The following is a 23,056-nucleotide window of genomic DNA, read 5'->3' as shown; positions in this document are numbered from 1 at the left end:
TGCTTGATGTGTGTGTATATATGTATATATGTATATATATGTATATATATGTATATATATATATCAAATTCAAATTCAAAATTAGCTTTATTCGATTTGTTTTAGTAAAATCATAAAAGCATACAAGTACATTATATACAGCAAGTTTAAAAAATTATCCCCAACGAAATTTTTATGAATCTCTGTAAAACAGTTTTCCAAATGATAAAAGTCAATGATGAAATTACGGCAGTTGACCTCATGTAAAGACGTATAAAAAGTTTAAACATGTAAGGGTTACATCATGGAATTTCTATATTTCATCACTGACATTAAAAAACGAGAAACGACAAAGATGACATACACCTCATCTAGCAAAAGTAATTTATAGTAAGCGTCTTTGCATGTTCTTATGCCCCAGTGTTTTAAAAGAGGTAATAGGTACAATTTCCTTGGGGCAGAATACAGATTGCAAAAGAACATAATATGAATGTTACTTTGTGATGAGTGATCATCGCATGGGCAAATTAGGTTCGTGGCGGTCCAATCATTTTGTTTTGGGAGAGTGACCATACGGAAAAAGGTGCCTAGGCGCAGCCTGGTGAGAAGCATACGAGGATAAGGTGCAGTTTCGGTCCTGAGGTACAATTGCAAGCCTTCGACGGGAGTGATTCTTTGGTAGCTCAAGGTGGTATTTTTGAGTTTCTCTGCATCCCATCTAACACCTTCCAGGTGTGTAATTAAAAGTTTTTTGAGGGACGACCTAGACAGATTTTCTAGAGACTCTGGGTCATCATAGTATTCAGGACAACCAATCTTGGCGAACATCAACCGGACATGTCGCATCCATTTTATTTTGGATGCGGCATCCAAGTTCATGCAATCCGTGATGAGTTCTCTGTTAAGTTGGCATTCCCTGGTAGTCCAAATTTTGTGCCAAAGCAAACACGGTGACAGCTTTATGGAGTCGCTAAGGTATTTGAGGCCAGTCTCAATGTGAGTGATAAAAGTTGAAGTAGATTTGCTCACACCCAGTAAGTAACGAATAAAAAGATTCTCACAAATTTGGAGTGAGGATACGTCTTCAAAGCCCAAAAGCCTGCTCCATAAGTGACTGTCGCTACACACTTTGCTTGGTAAATCTGTATCATCTCAGCAGTCGGTTTGCCCCCGATTTTCGCTGCAAAAGTTCTCAGGGCACCAATAGCACGGGTAAAGGCAAGCCTCCTAGCCGATACTGCATGTTTCCAGGCTCCTTTTCTCTCGAAGACAACACCCAGATAACAAAAAGTGTCTGTGGTCTCGATTTTTTGCTCGTCAAGGTATATCGAACATTGTGGCCTTTTACTCTTTTGGGTGCACGGCATGGAGAAAGTTTTTGAGATGTTCACTTTCAAATTTCTTTTCCCCATGTAGGACGAGAATTCTCTTACAGCTCTCTGCAACCCTACCCTAGTCCTAGACATAATAGCCGCGTCATCGGCGTATAATAGGATGGGTACAGGCCTACCATTGACAGCTGGATAATCATTCTGGAGATTTGTTAGATGGTCTACAACAGAGTTAATATAAAAGCTAAATAGAAGGGGCGCAAGTATACAACCTTGCCTAACCCCTCTATTTATGGGAAATTTCTGTGTACATTGCCCCTGGGTCCCGAACCTCACCCTGGCACCTGCATCCCTATACAGTTCTTTGATAAATACCACTATGGTGGGATCCACCCCAATGAGCTCCAATGTTGACCAGAGCTGCAGATGATCCACACAATCAAATGCTGAGCTAAGGTCAACAAATGTAACAAACAGATCCCCTTTTTTGGCCTCAATATATTTGGACATTAATAAGGACAGATTTAAACATTGCTCCTGGGTGCCCAGTCCCTTTCGGAATCCATATTGGAGTTCCGAAATAACCTTGTTTTCTGTCTCCCAGTGCTGAATCCTCTTTAGGACGATCCTTCCTGCAATTTTCATGAGGCCGTCTAATAAAGATATGGGACGGTAGCAAGCCGGATCGTCCCTGTTTCCCTTTTTAAAGATGGGGACCACAATGGCATCTGACCAGGTCTTAATTAAGCCGCATTTGTTTCCCATGTTCAAAACGTTCGTTAAGAGCGGAGCCCAAAATTCCAGGTTTGTTTTATAGGCATCCACTGGTGTGTGATCCGGACCAGGAGCTTTCCCTGAAGGACTTTCCCTGATTGCATTTTCAACTTCTAGGGTGGTAAAGACCAAGTCAATTGGATACGGCGAAACTGGGGGATCGCTTGACTGATAATCTTGCGTGGATTTGTTCAAGGGTGAAAGTGCCTTTTGTTGATTCATGTTGTTCCCCTGTCTGTTGGTGTAGAGTTTCCCATAGTGTTCAACCCAGAGCTCTGCTGTGATTGCTACAGCTATGCAATTATCAGTATGTTTTGTGTTGTATACTGATCTTATCACTTTCCAGAAAAGGTTAGTGTCCTTATTCCTGGCAGCTTCTCCCAGTGCTTCCCAGGCCTCCTTTTTCATGGTCGCTTTCCGGAGGTTAATTTCTCTCTTGTACTCTCGCCTAGCCTCAGAGATTTGGGCCCTGTTTTTCGGAATGGCGTTTAAAACTTTCTTCAAGTTCTTTAAGGCAGCTGTGCACCTAGAATCAAACCACCCGGATGCACGTTTCCCCTTCTTTTTGTGGCTCTTAGTTAGAACGCCTTTTATGTACTCCTGTATATTGGCGAAAGCTGCCATAACCGCCTTAGGTTCAGCATCTTCTTCTAAGCAGACAAATATGTCTGCAAAGCAGGATGATATTAAATTGTGGAAGAAGATTGTGGGGTTCAATTTCTCCCACTTAAGCACATAGCCGTTTATCTTTGTTAAGGTGACCTCCAATGGATACAGTGGACCGCTAGATTCCTTTGCTTTCTCCACTGGGAGCCTAACCCCAAATGTAATAGGGTAATGGTCACTCATTGGATCATCCCCTATCTCCCAAAAGGTTATAAAGTTAGGCGGGGTGGGGGATATCAGTGCAAAGTCAATTGTGGTTTCACAACCTCTTCCATTATATGTTGGGGCAAAGGGAACTGGGGGAGAGCATGCCTGATTAATGAAGGTGAGGTCAAAAGTAAACATAATACTATTAAGGAGAGACCCCAGCTTGGTGTGTGAGAAGTGAAAAGGGCCGTCCTCCTCACGATCTGCAAGGCCGCACAAACCTAACTCAGAAAGTGGGCAGACTGCACAATTAAAGTCTCCCACCCAAATAACTGTATGGTTTCCCATGTTTTGATCCCTCACTTTATGGATGTGGTTTGACATTTTATTTAAAATGGGTTCCATTTCATTTAGTGGCATATTGTTCTAAAAGTTCACCAGTATGACCTTTGGTGTGGTGCCCCATTTAAAAGAAAGGATTTGAAAATATTGGTCAGAGTGGAAATTATACACTTTTATATCCCCCACATTCGAGACGTATATACACAGACCCCCTTTATTGCGGCCCTGAGTGGAGGGAGCAGCGGGTGTATGGAATGTTCGATACCCCATGATGTGCCTTTCTTCTGCAAGCCAAGTTTCTTGCAGGCAAAGTATGCCATGCTTCTGGACGGTCTCCAACCAGGGTGTATGCTTGATCTTATTGCCCAGTCCTGCTACATTCCAGGATAATAATGAGTGTTTCAGTTCACTATCTACCTGATGTGTATGGCCCTCACTCTCTATTACCTCTACCTGTTCTTGGAAATGTACCCTGTCTAGGTATTGCATGGCTCGCACAGGGAGCGGATGCTGGGCAGAGGAGGGTGGAACCACCATCAAATGGGTCGAGTTCTTAACAATAGGTGGCGATGTATTGCTATTAGTGGCAATCTTTGCGTGGTTTTGATCACTTGATCGGGGTGTTTGATCGACTGTTCCCAGTCAATCCACCTGATCTAAGCATTCAAACCTATTCATGGTGGGTGCACCTTCCCACCAATTATTGACGGGTTGCCATCCCTGCCCCTGACCCTTCCATCTGTGGTTGTGGACTGTGGTCCACGCCCCAGGATGCTCTGCTAACTGTTTTGGAGGGTAGAAAAAGGTGAGGGGTTTGGTGACAATGGTTTGTTCGGTCACGTATGGGTCCCATGTGGTGATGAGATGGGCTGTATGAGGGTCTGCAAATGACACCACAATACAGTCTCCTGGTATCGATTTGTAGGTACGGCCCACCCAAGGGACTCTCCTGACCATTAGTACCCTACTCTTGTTGGTGTGAGGAATCTGCCTATTGGTATTTAACCAGTGGATCACTTTGTTTTTTAAGGACCACTGGGTTTCAACAATGTCAGGGGCAAGCTGAGGTACCCCTGCCAAGATAACCACGTAGGGCCCAGCCTCAGGCGGGAGATCAATATAGCCTCCGCGAAAGTTCTGGTGGTTCGGGTGTAAATTTGGTGTGCGCTCTAAGATAGGAGTGATGGGATTGTTCGCCTTCTGGTCGGCTCTAGAAGGGGGTTTGGGCTGGAGATGTTTTTTAGGGGGTTTTTCCTCTATTTTTGGAGGATTGGCAGCGACATTTACAAGTGTCCTAGGTTTGGGGATCGGAGTAGGTTTGGATAACGAAGGGGGTAAAGGTGCAGGCAGAATCAAGGGGGCGGGGGGAAGCTCCTTAGGCGCTGTAGCTGCTTTAGTGCCAATGTTAGAGGCTGGAGCAGATTGGATACCAACATTTCTAGCCAGAGGTGGACTCTCATTAATATGGGGATGTGTTGCTTCCAGCTGTTTTAGGCTACGCGTGGCCAGGGATACTAACGTTTTATCCATTTCAAGTAGGTGATTCTCGATACGTGACAGTCTGAGTTCGAAAGGTGTCAATAGTTGTTTTAAAGTGACCCAGACTGTCTGGAGAAAGTCTTCATCATCACCCGCTTTATCCTTATCCCTCCCTGTCTCGTTTAGCCCTCCCAGTGTTGGGTTATCTACAAGGATAATAGGATTCTCTACCGCGGGGGCAGTAGTGAAATTGCTATCACCCCCTATTAGGTGGTTAGCTGGGGGTGGTGTTTGTTTAAGATCCCCTGCGTTGGGTAGAGTTCGTCTATGGTTGAAAAACTGCTGCCTTGCAACTTTGGCTTTCTTACGAGCATAGGCAGATTTTGCATTGTTTTTCTTCTTCAGAGCCTGGCGACCTGGGTTTGTACTTTTTGCTACAGAGAAGGAGGGGGCAGTTATAACCGACAAGGTGGTGGAATTTCCCTGCTCGGTAGGTGGGTCACCCTCACTAGGTTGGACGGTCATGGGGGAGAAAATAAATGAAGAGTCTAATGGTGGTGGAGAGGAAGGAGGGGGGGAGTGATGAACATCAGCGAGAATCAACAAAGGAGGGGGACGTGCCACCTGTTGGGGAGATGCAGCAGACGCAATATTTCCCAAGGAAGATTTTTTTAGAGTTAGCAAATGTTTGGGAAAGCCTGCGTGCAGCATCTAACTCGATTGAAACCCTCTTCTGCATTTTTGTGATTTCAGCATCTATTGCCAAATTTGTTTTTACAAGGAAATCGTCCAAGGTGCCTTTAGGCTTGGTTAAACCCAGCGCGGTCTTACTGCGACTCCCCCGAGTACACATGATGTGTGACAGTTACGGTTTCTGTGTGGTACTCACTAGAATCAAAGTCCAGGCACGATAACGGTGGGAAGAACCAAGGGGGGTGGGCCAGGCCAGTCCTCTTAGTCCTCGAACGGCCTCAAACGGTCCCGCCCTTGTCCCGGGCTTCTCCCGGCGCCCTCCCGCGCGCTCCCGCGCAGCGGGGTTGTTGCCTTTGCTTTATAGGATGGCTGATTACCCCGAGGGGGCGGGGCCGGCAGGGAGAGGAGCCCAGCTTTTAACGGGCGCGCGGGGACTCCTGGTCTATGGAGTCCTCCGCTCTACCCTCGCAGCCCTGCCGGTGAAGTCAAGCCCCTTGTAAAGTGGCAGCCGCTGTGTCTCCGCGAAGCGGGACCCGCGAAGCGGGTCCGGCGAGCAGGGGCGGCACACAGCGGTCTGGAGCAGCGTTTCCCGTGTCCAAAGTGCCCAGCGATGAAAGGAGGTAGGAGGAATCCAAGGAGGGAAGGCTCTGCTGCCTTTTCTGTTTTCCCGGCGTATATATATATTTTAAGATGTTTATTTTATGGTCCTATTTTTATATGATGATGATGATTATTATTACTCCCATTAATTTCTTTAGATTGGTCTTCAGCAATAAATTCTTTAATGTGCCAGTGAATGAGGTGCATATCTAACCTTGTTTGCAATTTGAGTAACTGATGCTAAACCTGTTTAGAAGGCTCTTCTGATCGATGTTTAGGTTTTGTTTGATTCTCCACTCCTGCACCCCCCCCCCCCATTTTGCATGCCTCCTTCATAGCGATGAAGTCAGGTCAATAAAACTTTATTCGGCCATGTTCTGGCCATAAAAGTACAATTACACAGGAAGAAAGCAATAGGAGTAGAAATAAAGAATTAAAAACTACTGTCCATGTGCAAACATTATTACATAATTAGCAAATTCGTTATAAAATGTTAAAGCATTTCTTATTCAGCCAGATAAAACCCATTTCTTATTCAGCCAGATAAAACCCATTTCTTATTCAGCCAGATAAAACCTAAGTCATTTCTGTGAGCAATCCATCTTTTTCCTTCTATGTACTGTTCCCGATAAAAAGCTAGCAATCCCATAACCTATCAGTGGGACGAGAGCCTTTGCAAATAGATCAAGGCTAGTCTTAATTGTGCAAATCGGCAATTTTTTAAAAGAGGTAAAATAGGTTTGTTTAGATCGTAAGTCAATCTAGCTTCATACAGTCCTCTAAAATAATTTGGTTTGATGTGGGCTTTGGTCTGGACCATGTTTTTAACCATCATATCAAGGGGGCCACTGCAATGCAATCTGATATGTAGCCCGGTCTCAGTTCTTCATGCACCATAAAGCCAGGGGTACTTGGGAAGTTTCTGAAGATATTTATTTTCTGCCCCTTGTAGGACGTTGACCTCCTTGTAACCCCAAACCACACTGCCTTATGTGGTCATGGAGACACATTTCTCATTGTAAACCTTCAAGATCGGCACAAAGGGTTTACTCCCTAATCTTCTAGCAAAGTCCAATGTTGCCCGTGCTGCCCTTGCTAGCGTATTTAAGTGTCTGCTGTGCCACCCAAGTACCAGTTTCATCCAATAGCACGCCCAGGTATGGGTAGGTTGCTAAATTGGACAACACCCCACCTTTACATAGGAGTAAGTTCTTCTCGCGCTTTGAATTTCCTAATGACATTATGTGTGATTTAGTAAAATATAACCGAAAGGTCTAAAGTGATCATCAAATCGAAAGGTTAACCAGACATTGCAGTGCTATTGGTGTCCTGGCGAGTAAAACTGCATCATCTGCATATAAAAGAGCAGGGATGAGCGTAAGACCTACTCTCGGTGTGTCCATACTTTCATCACATAACACAACCCCTAAATTGTTTTATATAGAGAGTGAATAGGACCGGTGCAAGGATACATCTCTGCCGTGCGCCTCTATTTACCTTTCATGAATTTGTTAAGGAACCATTATCGTAGTATCTTGCAGAGCAGTTAAATTAAAATGAGACCAGTGTAAGAAAGCTACCAAATAGTCAAATCCATAAATGCCATAAACATACGACCTTTTTTGACTAATGTGTATTTACTGATCATCATATATAAATTCATGCACTGGTCCACCGTTCCCATACCTTTTCTAAAGCCAAATTGCAAGTCTGATAACACGTGTTTTTTTTCCTGCCAATTACTTAGACAATCTAAAATGAACTTGTCCATTATTTTTGCTGCAGAATCTAATAATGAAATCTGGCGGTAACATGCCAAGTCATCTCTAGCACCCTTTTTAAAAATAGGCAAAATCACAGTGGTAGACCAGGAATGAGGTAAACCTACCATTGTAGCAGCATTAAAAACCTTGGTTAAAATATTTGCCCATGTGTTTTTTTTTAAATAAATGCCCACCGGTATCCTATCAGACATGGAGCTTTTCGTGCGGAAGCATAGTAAATTGCTTTCTGAACTTCATTCACTCTCAAAACCTAATGAAAGCGGTATGGTAGAGGGTACCCAGGATGAGTCCGTTTGATCTACAGCCAGCTCTGCAAAGATCTGCTCGAAGTGGCTGACCCATCTATCCGCTGGGATAGATTCGGTTCTTGTCGTAAAAAGGGGCTATTCACAACCTTCCAAAATGTGGAACTATTGACAAGGGTACTTGCCTGGTTTAAATCCTCCCATGCCTGTTCCCTTATTTCCTCTTTTCTTCGCTTTAGAGCCTTGTTATATTCTTTCCTACGTGTTTTAATCAATACAGAATCCCTAGGCCTGTTTTTTAGTGCTACCATAAGGGCTTTGGAAAAGTCTGCATTAAACCATTTTGCCCCCTTGGAACCTACTGGGCCTCCTTTACCAGTTAACTTATTTGCGATCAGTTTTGCCAAATCGTCAAATGCTTCTAGGACCTCCTCAGGCTCAGTATGGGTGTTGAGACATTGCTTGATATCTGCATTTTACGGGCCTGATCAGTAAGCTGAATTTCCTCATTCGCTAAGGTCTTTAACGCTTCACCCCAGTTGACCATTAAACCATTGAAATCTATAATGATTGGGTTGTGGTCACTGTAACCGGTCCATGAAGATCTTACTTCCTTTGTGTTATGAAGTAATGGGGTAGACACCACAATAAAATCAATGGTGTTCAACATCCCCTCCCGAAAAAGGAGTGTATAGTCTCCACTTCATCAGTGTGTTCTAAAACGTGTAGATTACTAGCAAAAATGCTTTCTAGCAGAGTACCTTGGGGTGAATGTTCAAAATGAACTACAGTGGCAAGGGTATCTAGTGTCCCCCTGTCCAGTAAGCAGTTTAAAGGACAACGATGTACATTAAAATCTAACATTATAATTATTTTGTAGGGTGTGTGCCTGGCCTCTGCAATATCCTCTAAAAAACCTCTCTAGGGCGACTATATGCTCATTATCGATTACTCTACAAAAGGAATTATAAAAATGTATAATCACCATGGTGGATCTCCTGGGGAAAATTAATTCAACTGCTAACAGGTTAGGGGATGAACTGAGAAGGCCCTTAATAGAGCACGATAATTTAAGCAATAATAAAATAAGCAACCCTCCCTTAGCTCGTCCTGTAGTGGAGGGAGATGCAGCCTTAAAGGAGGCAAAGCCATCCATCACAAATTAATCCAACGTGTCCCAAGTTTCTTGCAATGCGATGCTATGGGCAGATTTTAATATAGCTTTCAATTGCATGTCATGCATTTTCACCCTCAACCCCGCAATGTTACAAGACATGAAGGTGCAAACGGAAGTGTCTAACACTTTATTGTCACTATTTGGCCGGGTCTGAGTAGTCATTTGAGCTAAAGAGCGGGAGTTTGTGCTAGTCTTATGGTCATTAGGGGTTGTTAGTCAGTCTATACTGTCAAGATCCCTTAAAGGGGAAAATCTATTTGCGAGGTGAATGGCTGGGTTTGTATTGGAGCACACTTTATGACTTTGCAACAACAAACCTTGATCGACTGGGTATACTGCCTCTTGAGTTATGCTATTTGGACCCGTCTGAATTGATAAAGGAGAGCGGAAGAGCCTAGATACCGGTGTGGGCATCTGTTCTTGGCTTATTACATAATATGGCTCTTGCGTGTACAGGATGTGTTGCATTGACCACAATAAAGTCCCCACACCTAGCTTTATTTGTTACTTTCCCCCACCCAGCCGACTCTTCTAGCCATGATGACATGGGGGCAATGTAGCGACCATTTATTAGTGATCTATCTATCCAGTGCATCACCATTTGTATTAAATCTATTGTAGTTTTCTTAGGATTACCCCTCAAGGGTGGCACACCTACCAAAACTGTCACTAAAGGAGCAGACTCTGGGGTTAATGTACAATGTTGGTTCTCTCATCCAGCCCACTTGGCAGGTTGGGGGATTTTAGGCCATGTATCTCAGTACTGGGACCAACCGGGCTTCTTGTGAATCAGTCCCCAATATACTGTGCGAAACTCCTTCCTGGGCAACTCTTTCATCCCTGCTTCTTTTGGGGCATCTAACACTTCCCTGGGGGTTCGGCCCATCTGGAGGTTGATTATTGAAGCTATGGGGTAACTGCTGACTGCTGATTTTTGGCCCTGAGACATCATGTGCTTCCCAAAGGGGAAACACCTATTTTATATATAACACCCCATAACTCAAAGTACCAGAAAGTTAGCAACAACGTTACAATAATATGAGCAAATAAGTAAAGAATAAAATAAATAGATATCGAAATTGTACAATTTATTACACATAATACATTCATAAATACAAAATTGCAGTGCCATACAAAAGATTAAAAATGTATCAATTCAGATTATCACAATACAATTAAAAATATATCCAATCAATCTGTCCGAGGTCATGGGAGCCACCGAATTATATGGGCATTTTGCCCTGGGTCCGGGATAGTTGAGCCTTGTGTGACTGGATCCTTTCAATAATTCTAGCAACGTCTTTCTCATCAATTCTGACGGTCTTTTTATACAATTGACCGGTTCTTTGTTGATCTTGTCAGCCTCCCTTGACCTCTGACAGACCACAGAATATAAGAAATTCTAAGGAATCCGTGTTGAAATACGATATCAATATTGGAGCATACCAGAAGGACCTAAGCACTATAAAGTTACCTGGTGAAGAATACCCACTAATTCATTACAGAGTAGGAATTCATGTTCCCCCCCCCCCTTTTTTTACCAATAAGAACATTGTCCTGATGAAGGTGTTAATACACAAACCAAAACGCTGCGTCGACCACTTGTATTTTATTGTTCTTTGATTGATTGGATATATTTTTAATTGTATTGTGATAATCTGAATTGATACATTTTTAATCTTTTGTATGGAACTGTAATTTTGTAGTTATGAATGTATTATGTGTAATAAATTGTACAATTTCTATATCTATTTTATTGTTTACTTATTTGCTCTTATTATTGTAACGTGGTTGCTAACTTTCTGGTACTTTGAGTTATGAGGGGTTATATATAAAATAGGTTTTTCCCCTTTGGGAAGCACTGGGATCTCTCCCTTTCTGATCATACATCACTCCTTTCCCAGATTGTACCTGCAAAGAGACCTCCCTTCTTTTTGATACCTGAGACATCATGACCATCCAACTGGGCAGAACCCCGCCCTACCTTCATACCTCGTGGTTCCAAACCCTTACCATTATTTACAAGACTAGAGAGGCACTCCTTTGACTGATGAAATAGTGATTCAAACTTATCCAGCCATGCAACAATTGGAGCTAGATAGGACTTAAAAATGACTTCTAATTTTTTAGGAATATTGTTAATGAATTGGCTCAAAACCTCAGTTACTGGATCCGGAACGACTGATGCAGTTTGTTTTTTAGGAGGCTGTATGGACATTTTGCCTCCACCTCTTCTTTTTTTACCGGAGGTTCCAGCACTGATGCATCCTCCCCTTGGTTGCCCTCGATTTCCTCTGGCAGAACAGCTGATGGAATAGGTACAGTTTCACTTTGTCCTGTCTTTGGAACTGAGCCATGTGAAAAGACCAAGCTCTGGAGCGAGTTACTCAATTCTAGAGTAAGTCTCCTGTTGGTCATGGCAATTTCTTTGGACAGAACACTTGCTGCCCTGGCCAGGAATGAGTCGAGAGTCATTACGGTTGCCCCCCACCTGACCCCGGCATAGTTTGCTTTCTCTTACCCATGACTTCTGGGTCTTCAGACATCTACTCCACCACAATATACACCAGAGAAGCCCTGTCCAGCTATAAAAAGGACCTGGCTAAAGTTAGGGGGGTGGCCCAGCCCAGCTTCCTCTAGGCTCGGACAGACGCAGACGTCCCGCGGGACCCCTGGCCGTTTTTTGAGCGCCTCCTGGTGCGAGCCGCAGAGTGCGTGGGCGTCCTCGCTGCAAAGCGTGCTTGGGGTTGTGGTTCCTGAACCCCCCCACCCCCCTCTGCAGTCACAGCAGCTGCGGCGTCGGGATATGCACACATTGGCTCCCCTGCGGCCCCTGCCGACACGGATACAGGTAGCAAGAAAGGGCTCCCACTCTGCGGGAGACCTGGCCGGTTTTTGAGTTGCTCCTGGTGCGAGCAGAGTGCGTTGGCGGCGTCCTCGCTGTAAAACGGGCAGGAAGTTGTGGTTCCTGGCCCCCCCACCACCACCACCAGCGGTCACAGCAGCGGTGGGATATATATACACACACTTCTCCCCCGCAGACACTGCAACAGGTAACAAGAACATGTAAGATTACAATCTTTATAATCTTCCCACAAGCTTGTTGGTTTCAATTTAGATTCAAACACACCTGGATGAATAATTCTCTTCCTCTTCATAGATTTACCTGGAATCTTCTTCTTTTTTTTCTTTTTTTTATTTGATAATCCACTTTGACATTTCCAATACTGAGAACAAAAAGGCAGCCATAAAGTACAAAGCATAATAGAAATCCTCACCTTCGAAGATTAGGAGGCACAGACCAAGAAGATAATCCTGAGACATATCATGTCCTGCAAAGGGAAAAAAACAACTGTAGGAAGGAAAAGCTGACCCACATTTCAAGACAACAGATTTAACCACTTGTCCCATATCTTCTCAAACTTTTTAGGGCATCCCCTGGCCTTTAAGAGGGGTTCCTCCTGGGCCGCACACCAACCCACCCCATTACACCATTTACGGACAGTGGGAGGTCTAGCTATGGACCAGGCAGCAGCAGTATCCAGTTTAGCAACCGCCACAGGCCCACCCAAAAAGCGTTTATCTGCCTGAGAGCTTTCCAGTCCATCAAAAAACCCCAGGAAGAGGCGCAGGGGATCATGTGGGACCTGCCAACCCTGTGTTTGTTTAAGTTCATATTCTATACCTCCCCAAAAGGAGGTGAGATCGGGACATTGCCAAACCATATGAAAGAAATTGGCTGGAACATGGCCACATCGGGTACAGTCCGGTAAGGGACGCAATCTTTCCCTATGTAGGCTGACTGGGGTCAGATATGCTGTGTGGAGGTAATAGAGTTGGGTAAGGCGCAATCTGGAGGAGGAAGTTAGAGTTTTGGGAGCCATGAGGGCAGATTAGCTGGAATCTTAAGTTCTGATTACAGTGCAGTTATGGTTGTAGGGATGTCAGACTAACAAGAAATGTTAAGCAATAAATGGGCGTTGGCCTTGCCCTCTCTCTTAGCTATTTTGATCGCTAGAAAAGGGAGTGGCCTACAACGCTTGATAACTGCATATGTTTCCTTCATGGATTCTATACATCTGAAGGTAAACCAAACTAAGTCCTTTGTAATCATAGCTGGTGTTAGAAAAAGAGCTAAAATCCAATATCTACATGTGGACACTGAAAGAATAGCTGTGGTTGACACCTTCCCCTATTTGGGGGTCCTCTTTGACAAAGACCTATCATGGTCAAAGTTGGTGGAAGGAAGAAAGCTGGTAATGGAGAGAAGTACCTCAGCCGTTAAAGTTTTCCCCCAAAAACTGGGCGCAAGAACCATTACTACCAATAAAAAAACATGTACAAGGCCAAAGTAAAGGTTAGCAGTAAAGTACGGGGCTGGTGTTTGGGGTGTGGTAGCGCCAACTATATTGCAAACCATTGAGAATAACTTTTGTAAATCCATAGTGGGCCTCCCTCTCTCTTCCTCAAACCACATTTTACATTTGGAATTCGGTTTGCCTTATATAGCAGATCCAATACAATTAGCCCCAATCCTCCTGTGACATTCAATTTGGCGGAGGGATACAGTGACACTGACACAAACAATAATAAAGAACTGCATAAGCAGCGACAATCTGAGATTTTCTAGGTGGCTCGGCTATATGGAATCAGTAGTGAAGGAGATCGGCCTCCCTGAATTGTTTAAGGACCCACTGACTTGTAGAAAGGTTTCTAAACAAAAGGTCACCAATATGTTCTTACTGATGGCGGATTACAAGCAAAAGGAATATCTCAGAGAGAAACATGCAGTTTGTATATAGCGCCAAAACCCTCCATTAATAGAGGGATGGTACTCCTATTTAGTAAATGTCACCCGGCCGCAACACATATATATTATTGAGGTTCCTCATGAATGATTCCTTTGATGTTAGGCTATCCAGAAAAAACATATAACCACTCAGATTTAAGTGTGTCCATGTGCTAACCTTTCATCCCAAACTGAACTGCACCTAGCCTTATTCTGCAGGCTCTACGAGAAAGAAAGGAGCGTCTACCGTATCCCAATTTTAAAGCAACAGAATTTTAATCAATGCTGGGTTGCATTTTATTTTTTTAAATCTTTATCTGATCCCTGGTTTGCTTTTCGGTAGCTACATTTTTATGGCCATACATGAGAGAGGAAGGGGAGGAAGCCAAGAGTCTTGAGCCTGTCATGCAATAACTTCATTTTAGAGCTTTTAGTATGTGAAACGATTTTGCTATAATAGGGCTTTTATTCTAAGATCAACAATGAATTATTTGCGGATTTTAATATATTACCAATAAGTATTTTTTATTTGTGCTTTTATGATCATTTTAATTAGATAGAATAAAGATTGAAATTGAATTGAAAAAAATGATATAGCTAATGGGAACTCCTGCAAAAAAAACTTTCAGCTTGAACACAAATTCATAAAGATATCTATGTTCAAGATTAAAAGTGTTTAAGATACTGATTTTAGGTCCTGCAAATGATGAGCTCTTTTTATGTTCAATAGTTTACTGTATTACTTTGTTTTGTAACCAGTGCATCAAAGAGTACTGATTTTGGCATTTTTCTTTTCCAGTGAATTCCTGAACTGAGGTAACTCTGCACTTCAACATGGAGGAACTACATGATGTTCAGTTAACTGAGATTAAGCCTCTTCTCACAGATAAGGTAAAGCCCATTGGAAAGAATTACACTAATATTTTGTCACTTAGTTATGTGTGGCCAGTGTTACCGACTTGAAGTGATAAAAGAAATACAAGGGGGAGTTGGAGCTTTCTTTTCTAAATGTTATTTTCCGCTTTTTGTCTTTAAACCTTATCAGTGCAAACTGCATTATAATCTTGGAAATTCACATACAGTAATTGTACCATCACATGCTACAGGTATAACAGATTCTGGGACTGTCCTTCCCAAACATTCCTTCAAATGATAGTTTGCTCGTAACATTCTAAACCAACTCAAATTCTACTCCATCACATCTACTTACTATTCTTGCTTTTTCATAACAGATACGTACATTGTCTGTATTGTGGACATTGTTGAGGTGAAGTGGGGCAACACACTTGAAAACCGTGATTTATAAAAGCTAGGGAATGAACTAGAACATCATGCACTGGGTGACCTCAATCGATTTTTAACCCCAATTTATTTTCTGTTTCCTTTAGTCATGTAAAGAATTGTGATGTAGGAAAGCATAACAAGTGTAGGCCTTGGTTTACTGCAGCAGTTTCTGCATGACAGCACAACTGATGTTGTAAAGAAATACTTTGGACTGGAAAAGTGACGTGACAATTTCACTTACCCTGAGGTGACACATTTCTTATTGTAGCTGTTCAGTAAAGTTGAGGCTTATGTTCCTCTTTATGGAAAGATTTTCCTGAAATTTGACATCAACTGACTCCTTTGAGATGTGGTATTAGGCAATCTTCTAGATATTAGGTACATCATTGATTAAAAAATCTAAAAGGAAAAACTGTTAACACAATAGTTTCTTTATTTCATTCTCAATCCGCGTATTCAATAATCTTTAGGTATTGCTTTTTTAATACTTTGAAGTGGTTTTCCTTTGCGAAAGTCTATTGGCGATGAGTTTCTCGTTTTGCGGTGGGTTGTACCATGTCATGAATTTTACTTGTTCACTACATGGTATGTGTAATTTGTTGATGTGGTACTGGTAAAGAAAAGCAAGCTAATCTACACAAATAATTAACAGTTCAGTAGCCAATGGAAATTAGTTCAGTAATACTCTTATTCTTTGCACATACCACAGTTCATTGCTTTGGAGCCTTTTTGTCTGAAGTGAAAAGTTAATGTTAGGCACAAAACATTACATATTTCCATTTACAATGCTCATCCAAAATGTTGTGTGCTCATCTGTAAAGAGTTGAGACCTGCCTTCTGAAGACTAAGGGATATTAAGTTCAGTGCATTATGAATAGTGTTATCCTTGTATGAGGGTAGCCAAGCCAAGCCTCATCCTTCAGGGTTGCTTTGTTCTAGTGCTGTGTCTTACCCTTAAGGAACTAGTACTCCTATTCTCCTCAACCATAGGTATTGGTCCTCAAACCTATCTGAAGAGTTGAAAGGGCGGTTCCCCACTGAAGGTGGCAGGAGGAGTACACCTAGACCATGTTTTCTCAGCAATACAACTTCTGGAGCTGTCTCTCCAGACTTGTGTAACTACTAGGGAGCACCAGTTGTGTCTATGGGAGGTGGAGGTAGTTGGCAACCACCATGAAACTTACCATGTCAGGTGCACAGGTATGCTGGGAGATGTTCGCAAATGCTATTGTCTATCGCTGACCAAGAGAGGTCTTTTAGAGAGGATGGGACCATTAGTAGCCCCTCCCTTCTCACAGCCAGTGATTGTTATGAATATTGAAAAGGGGTGGGGGAATATTATCACTAGCACCATAAACTTAGAAATGGGGGAGTAGGGGCGCAAAATACACATCCCTATAGAGGTTGCTTCGCTTGTCAGTCAGGGACTCATTCAGCCGCTTTTGACTAACAAGGCCCTTTTCCTCTCACTGCAGGAGGTGGGATCAAATCCTGGATCAACATCACATATTTTCTGTGAAAGCTCTTGCATGACTAAAATTTCAGTAAACTTGAAGTAGAATTTGGATACCCAAGAGGCTGAACATAGAAATAGTTTATTGTGCTATTCAAGTGTTATGTAGTAATGTTGCTGCAATTATTAAAGTACTGATTGAATACAATGCCCCAAGTTCATCTTCTCTGCCAAAATTGTTAGTCCTTATGAAGACCTACACAGCATAGAATGCAGTCTGGACTGTAGCAATGGCTAACAAAACCTTTCTCTGCTGTGCAACATTTGTTTTGCCAACAGTAAAATTTGTATTATTATTTTTTAATGCGTACCTTAGATCTCATTTAAGGCACAGCATACAAAATACAATGCAACTAGCATTTTCCCTGTGCTTAAGGTTTTTGTAATTGCACTTGGGCACTATATATAGGGAGATCTTCTCTTTGTAATTTGTTTGCAATAGACTATATGAATGCTGTTTGGCTACAGTAAAGAGCACTGTACATAATCACACATCACCTCTCTGTCATCTTGAAAACTTCATACATGGCCATCCATCGTTTAATTAAAGTTCTGGTCCCATGATGGTATGGAGTACGGCTGAGGTTACCTTTCCGTATTCATGCCACCCTTCTTTATTCCAACAATTTAGCTAATCAAATCCTCTAAATCTTTCCCTTTCAGACACATTCCCACTTTGCTGCATCTTCTCCTGGCTTTAGTTCTGTTAATCCAGTGTTGCTTTAACAGCAACATCCTCAAGAAAGAAATGTATGTTTAATGTTGGTGTAATACAAGGATGGTTTCCACATCATGGTGTAATACAGGGATGGTTTCCACATCATTCATGTGTTTAAACCCTTTTTTAGGTTGTAAATAGATAATCTTGCTCTCTTCATTACAGCTTACGTTTTGGGTATTATATATTTGATTGTGGAACTAGATACATTTGTTAAATAGTTATTCATCACACTTAAATGAGTTATTGATTGCTTAAAGAAGTTTACTTTGTTGATAAGAAATGCCGGGCACAGGAACAACAGATATTTGCTTTCAAGATGATTCTAATTGTGGGTTGGAGTTTAGCACCCTCTTTACCACCCTGTCATCTTTATATTATGATTTCACCAGATGTTAAAACAATTGTTTGATCTCAATGTGAGCAGTTAATAATGCATGAGCAAAGAAGTGCAAGAGTACTCTTATTTGAGAGATCCATTACACCAATGCAGAGGAAAGTACTGTTGTGGTCTACATGTTGCCTTCATTAATCTGACTTCCCCCAGTTTATTTGTATCCCAGACACTTCTCAATCTCATTTTTTTTAAAGCAAGTTGTGGCCAGTTCGAGTCCACACAACTAACAAAGCATGATAGCATGATTTTGTCAGCATATAAGGCCAACAGCACATGTCTGAATGAAAGAGCAATACCCTGTGGCGCTTATGTAGCCAGGATGCTAGGGTCTCCATTGCAGCAGCAAAGAGGAGCGGGGAGAGCAGGCATCCCTGCCACGTACCTCTGTACACCCATAAGGGCTGTGAAGTACAGTTGTTACTTTCAATTTTGGAAACAGCCTCCGCATAAAGTAGTTTAATTAGCCCCATGATATTGTTGGTCACACCTAATCCACAGAGGACCACAAAAGGATATGTCCACTTCAGAGTCAAATGCCTTTAAAAAAATCCAGAAACCCTGACAAGGCGTCAACCACGGGCCAAATCTGATCAATAAGGTCGAACGTGGTTCCTAAATTATAACATGGGGATTGACCCGGGATCAATCCAGAGTTTTGTGGCAGCACATAGCCCCACATTAAAGGTGTTAGCAATTGTACTTGCAAGAATCGTATTACCAAGTTAATTAATGAAAATGGTCGGTACGATCCACAGTTCTGGGGGTCCTTCCCCAGCTTCGGAACCACTGTTCCCTTGGCTTGGCTGACAATTGGGGTGAGGTTTAAGCACAGTTTTTTACACAGCCTATTGATAAAGGTCAACCAAGCATGGGATCGACAGTGACTTATAAAACTTGGCCATCGGTGCCTGGGATCTGTCGACCCCCCCACCCCCCCCACCCAGAGTCCCTCAATTGGCTAGGTAGTTACTTTGAGATCTGTTGGTTCTTGTAGGAACGTTCATACCCCACCCTTAATCTGTCCATACCAACTAGGCATTTGTCTAATCTGGGGCAGCAGCCAGTCTACCAGTGTATAGCTACTAGTAAATACAGAACACATGCTCACTGCCCTCCACACCCTGGCTGCTTGATCTCAAATAGTGTTTCTGACCATTCAGACATGCCTTCCTCACTAACCATGAGAGTTCACCCTCCCCATAGCTATGTGCACTTGTGTCTCGTTATATCTGTATAGGCATTCGTGCAGCTCCAGGTCCCTAAAGGTTTGCTGGGCATTTCCTGAATAAAGCAGATTCACTGATACTTGCCATATATCATTTATCTCTGCATCCAGCAAGTATCCATCCCAAGTGTGGAAAGGTGTTTTCATACACTCTTCTGCTGCACTCAGGAGAAGCTAGTACCAGAGAGATTCCTTGTTCTTTCTTGCTGGGAGTTCTTGAAGCTCCTTCTCCAGTGTGCTCATCTCCTGGTGTCCCCACCCTTGGGTTCAGAGCCAAACAGTCATTTGATAATACTTGAATCTAGCTAGGGTCCCTTGGTGATCACCCCCAAGTGTCCCATGAGAGCCCTTTACCACCTTCAACTACCTGCACCACTTATTTATACCACTATCTCTTAAAGGGATCACTAACCAGTCTGGCACGCATTCAAGGGTCCCCGGGGATCTCCTATTGGTGACAGCTTGCTTTAGTATGTTATTCCCAGTTAAGTTCTAATATCATACCATAGACACTTCAATAGCACCTTCTTGAAGAAATTGGGCACAACAAATTTGTAGGAGAAACCCTTTCCTGGTAAGCCTATTAAGCCTATTAACATAGCACCCCACTAATGACTCATTCAGGTGGGGAAGAATCATCCTACAATTCTTCAGCTGAAATACCCCGCAGTACAGCTGGATATTGGGGAGCACTAAACCTTCCTTTCCCAAACTCGTACATTTTTAGGTTTCGGCTGGGCGTGGCAGCGAAGCTACCCCGCCTCTCAGAGATCTTGTAAATACAAGATTTCTAAAAGGGACTGTAAGCCCTGCCCCTCCTTTCCATTGGGTAGGGTTTCCCAATGGAAAGGAGTGTTTTCAGGTGCCAACCTGTCTGCATTTTAGACAGCCCCTACGGATATCATGGCCTACTTTACCTCTGTAGTAACTAATTTTCTTATCAGTGGAGGGGTGATTTATTAACTACTCCGGCCAGGCACGGAGCTCACAGGCGCAGGGGTTCACTGGGAGGACAGAGGGATCCCGGCAGACTCTGTTGTCTTAAAAGAAGTGGAATTTCCTCCCTCTCCTCGCTACTCTACATCCACCCCACTCTCTGCTGTTCCTCCCGCTCCCTCGAGTAAAGTTGTAACCGTGTGTGTTTACAATGAGCATTAACCAGGGGGCTCTTCTCACCCTGCTAGCTCTCTTAATTCATCCATGGGCCTGTCTGGACTGCCGCAGGCCCAGGTTAATTTGCAGCAGTGTAGTTCCCTCCTCCTGAAATACTATTGGGCGAGGGAGAGGGGGTGTGGAGTAAACTTGACTGAAAGGGTGAGAACTGTAATAAACACCTAAGATTTCTAACTCAAGTCTCCGTAAACCTATGGGCCTTCCCAAAACGATTTGAAAGTCTTTAGAAAATAGAAATGAACCAAACCCCCTGCACAGCAGAGGGAGGGTTACTGGATGTCAAGTCAAGTCAAGTCAATGAATTTGTATAGCGCGCTACATACCCAGAGGGTCTCAAGGCGCTTGAGGAAGGGTGGGGAATTATTTATCAAATATCCACGTTTTAAGTTGCTTCCTGAATGCTAGGTGGTTCTGAGTAAGGCGAAGATGAGTGGGAAGTGAGTTCCATGTTTTAGCTGCCAGGTAGGAGAAGGATCTACCTCCCATGGGGCCCGGGTAAAGATCCAGGTGGATGCCAGGTGCCTGGGCGGGTGCGACTGGCTACCTCATTCAGTGCAGACCTTCCCGAATTTAGACCAGTTTCGGAGGCTCCCCCCTCCAACCCAGACAGCTGCCGGCCCCCTAAACCCTTAGGGAGTTCACGTCTTCCTTGGGAAGTTGGAGGATTCTACAAAGAAATTGTCGGAATTCGCTATATTCTTTGACGAAAAAGTGAAATCACTTGTGGATCAGGTCACTCATCCTACCCCTCCAGAGGAGCGCAAATCCTTAACCATTTGGCAGAACTTTGACCCCATCTCTGAAGATGCCCTCCTCAAATGCATCCTCGAAACAAAGCCCTCCAACCATTCTCTTGACCACATCCCCAGTGACATTGCCATTGACTTCTATACCCATTCTCTTTCCTATTTGACCACTCTTGTTAACTTCTCCCTCTGTCAAGGCTCCCTTCCTGTTTCCTTTAAAACTAGGCAGGTCACCCCTCTGCTTAATAAAACAAAACACTGCTGATGCGAATGACCTCAACTTCCGTCCCATCAGTAACCTACCCTTTCTTGCGAAGATCACAGAAAGATGTGTAGCGAAACAACTCTCTCGTCATATCAAGGACAATAATCTTCTTGACAATTTCCAGTCTGGCTTCATTCAAAGCTGCAGCACTGAAACAGCCCTGCTGCAAGTGATTGACGCGCTGCGGATACTCTATTCGGGGGGGTCTTGTCTTCTAATTCTCCTTGAAATTTCCGCAGCCTTTGACACTGTCAATCACAACACTCTCCTCAACACTCTTCAACAGAGAATGGGCATGGAGGGCACTGTGCTTAAATGATTTGCTTCCTTCCTCTCTGATAGATCCCAAATGATACATTTACATACACATACATTTACATGATCAAAATAGCAAACTGTCTTATATCTCGTTTGGAGGTAGGTCAAGGTGTTCCTCAAGGCTCTATACTTGCACCCACATTGTTCAATCTCAATTTAGACCCATTGGGAAATCTCCTAAGTAAATCCGGGATCCACTACCATCTCTATGCAGACGACACTCCAATCTACCTCAAGGTTGCCTCCACTCACGATCTCTCCATCCTAAGCTCTACTCTCGACTCCATTCAAAACTGGATGTTAACTCATCAACTGATTCTGAATCCCTCAAACTCAATTCCTCCTCCTCCTCCTCCTCCTCCTCCTCCTCTCCTCCCCCGGTTCAATCATGGATGGATCAGATAAAATCTACTTAACACTAAACCCATCATGGGGGGGGGCGCGACCGGCAGCCGAACATGGTGGACGTGAGCTAGGATCGCTCCGTCCACGTTTCCCCTAAAATCCTGATAATCATCCTGTAGCAGTGGGGTTTGGCCCCTACCCCCTCACCGGCCGCTTACCGAATCATGATCCGCACTACCGATGACTGATCGGCGGCACTGGGAACCTTGACACGCATCGCCGAACGAAGACGCCACACGCAGGAAGGGAGGCCTACAATCAACGAGGCGACCGCGGTCCACAGTACGTTGGCATGCGTACCGGGAGTGTCCCGCGGCCGGATTGGTAGAGGCCATTGTGTACGGCGGAGCGGCCCTGAGTGATCTGGAGCCACCGGAGCAGCACCACTGGCCCTCCTGCTGATACTGCACCCGTGGAGAGAGAAACGGACATCGGAGTTTACTGGAGAGCCGCCGGAGCTCCGGGATATCTGGCGTCCGAGCCCAGGAACACGGCGAGGTTTGGGACGGTCGGGACCACGGACGATGCCCGACACACAGTGTTGCGCACTACAGAGGGGCACATTCTGAAGTTAGATGGCCTGATCGAGGCGGGAGCCGGGCCTGCTGGTGAGTCCTGACTAGGCAGAGTGAACAGCTGTGGACAGAGCGCGGCGCTTGGAGGTGGGCCCTGGGTCCCCTCGGGATGGGTGGATGACGGAGGTGCTGGCAACGGTTGGGCTCATACTAACGAGCCAGGGGGACATTTGCAAGACAGAATCTGGATTAGGGTCTATGGGGCATTAACCGGAGTGCCAGGCTTTCCCTCACACAAGAATTCAAGAGGCGGCGCCAAGCGGACTGTGACCGCGGCGCCCCCCCTGAGGGACGCTGAGCGCTACTGCAAAGCCACGGAGACATAAGTAGAGGTGCGCCTCGACACGTAACCAGAGGGGGCCGACCACCGGACCGCTGCTGGCGCGGCCCCGTCATTGTGCAGACCTGCCTCGTACCCATCGCGGACTGAA

General features: G+C 44.0%; 1 protein-coding gene across 2 annotated transcripts in view; it reads left to right on the top strand.

Annotated features, from left to right (window-relative positions):
* Positions 1-23,056, top strand: part of NDRG3 (NDRG family member 3) — a 392,953-nt gene that overhangs the window by 28,546 nt on the left and 341,351 nt on the right. For both annotated transcript variants that reach the window (XM_086932352.1, XM_086932351.1), the window contains exon 2: positions 14,806-14,897. In XM_086932352.1, the coding sequence (XP_086788478.1) occupies positions 14,841-14,897 (57 nt within the window). In that variant the 5' untranslated portion in view covers positions 14,806-14,840. The remainder of the gene's footprint in view (positions 1-14,805; positions 14,898-23,056) is intronic.

Source organism: Lissotriton vulgaris, chromosome 7, assembly GCF_964263255.1.
Source record: "Lissotriton vulgaris chromosome 7, aLisVul1.2, whole genome shotgun sequence".
NCBI classification, from domain to species: Eukaryota; Metazoa; Chordata; class Amphibia; order Caudata; family Salamandridae; genus Lissotriton; species Lissotriton vulgaris.
The sequence above is the reverse complement of the archived record's forward strand: the minus strand, read 5'-3'. Positions and strand labels throughout refer to the sequence as shown.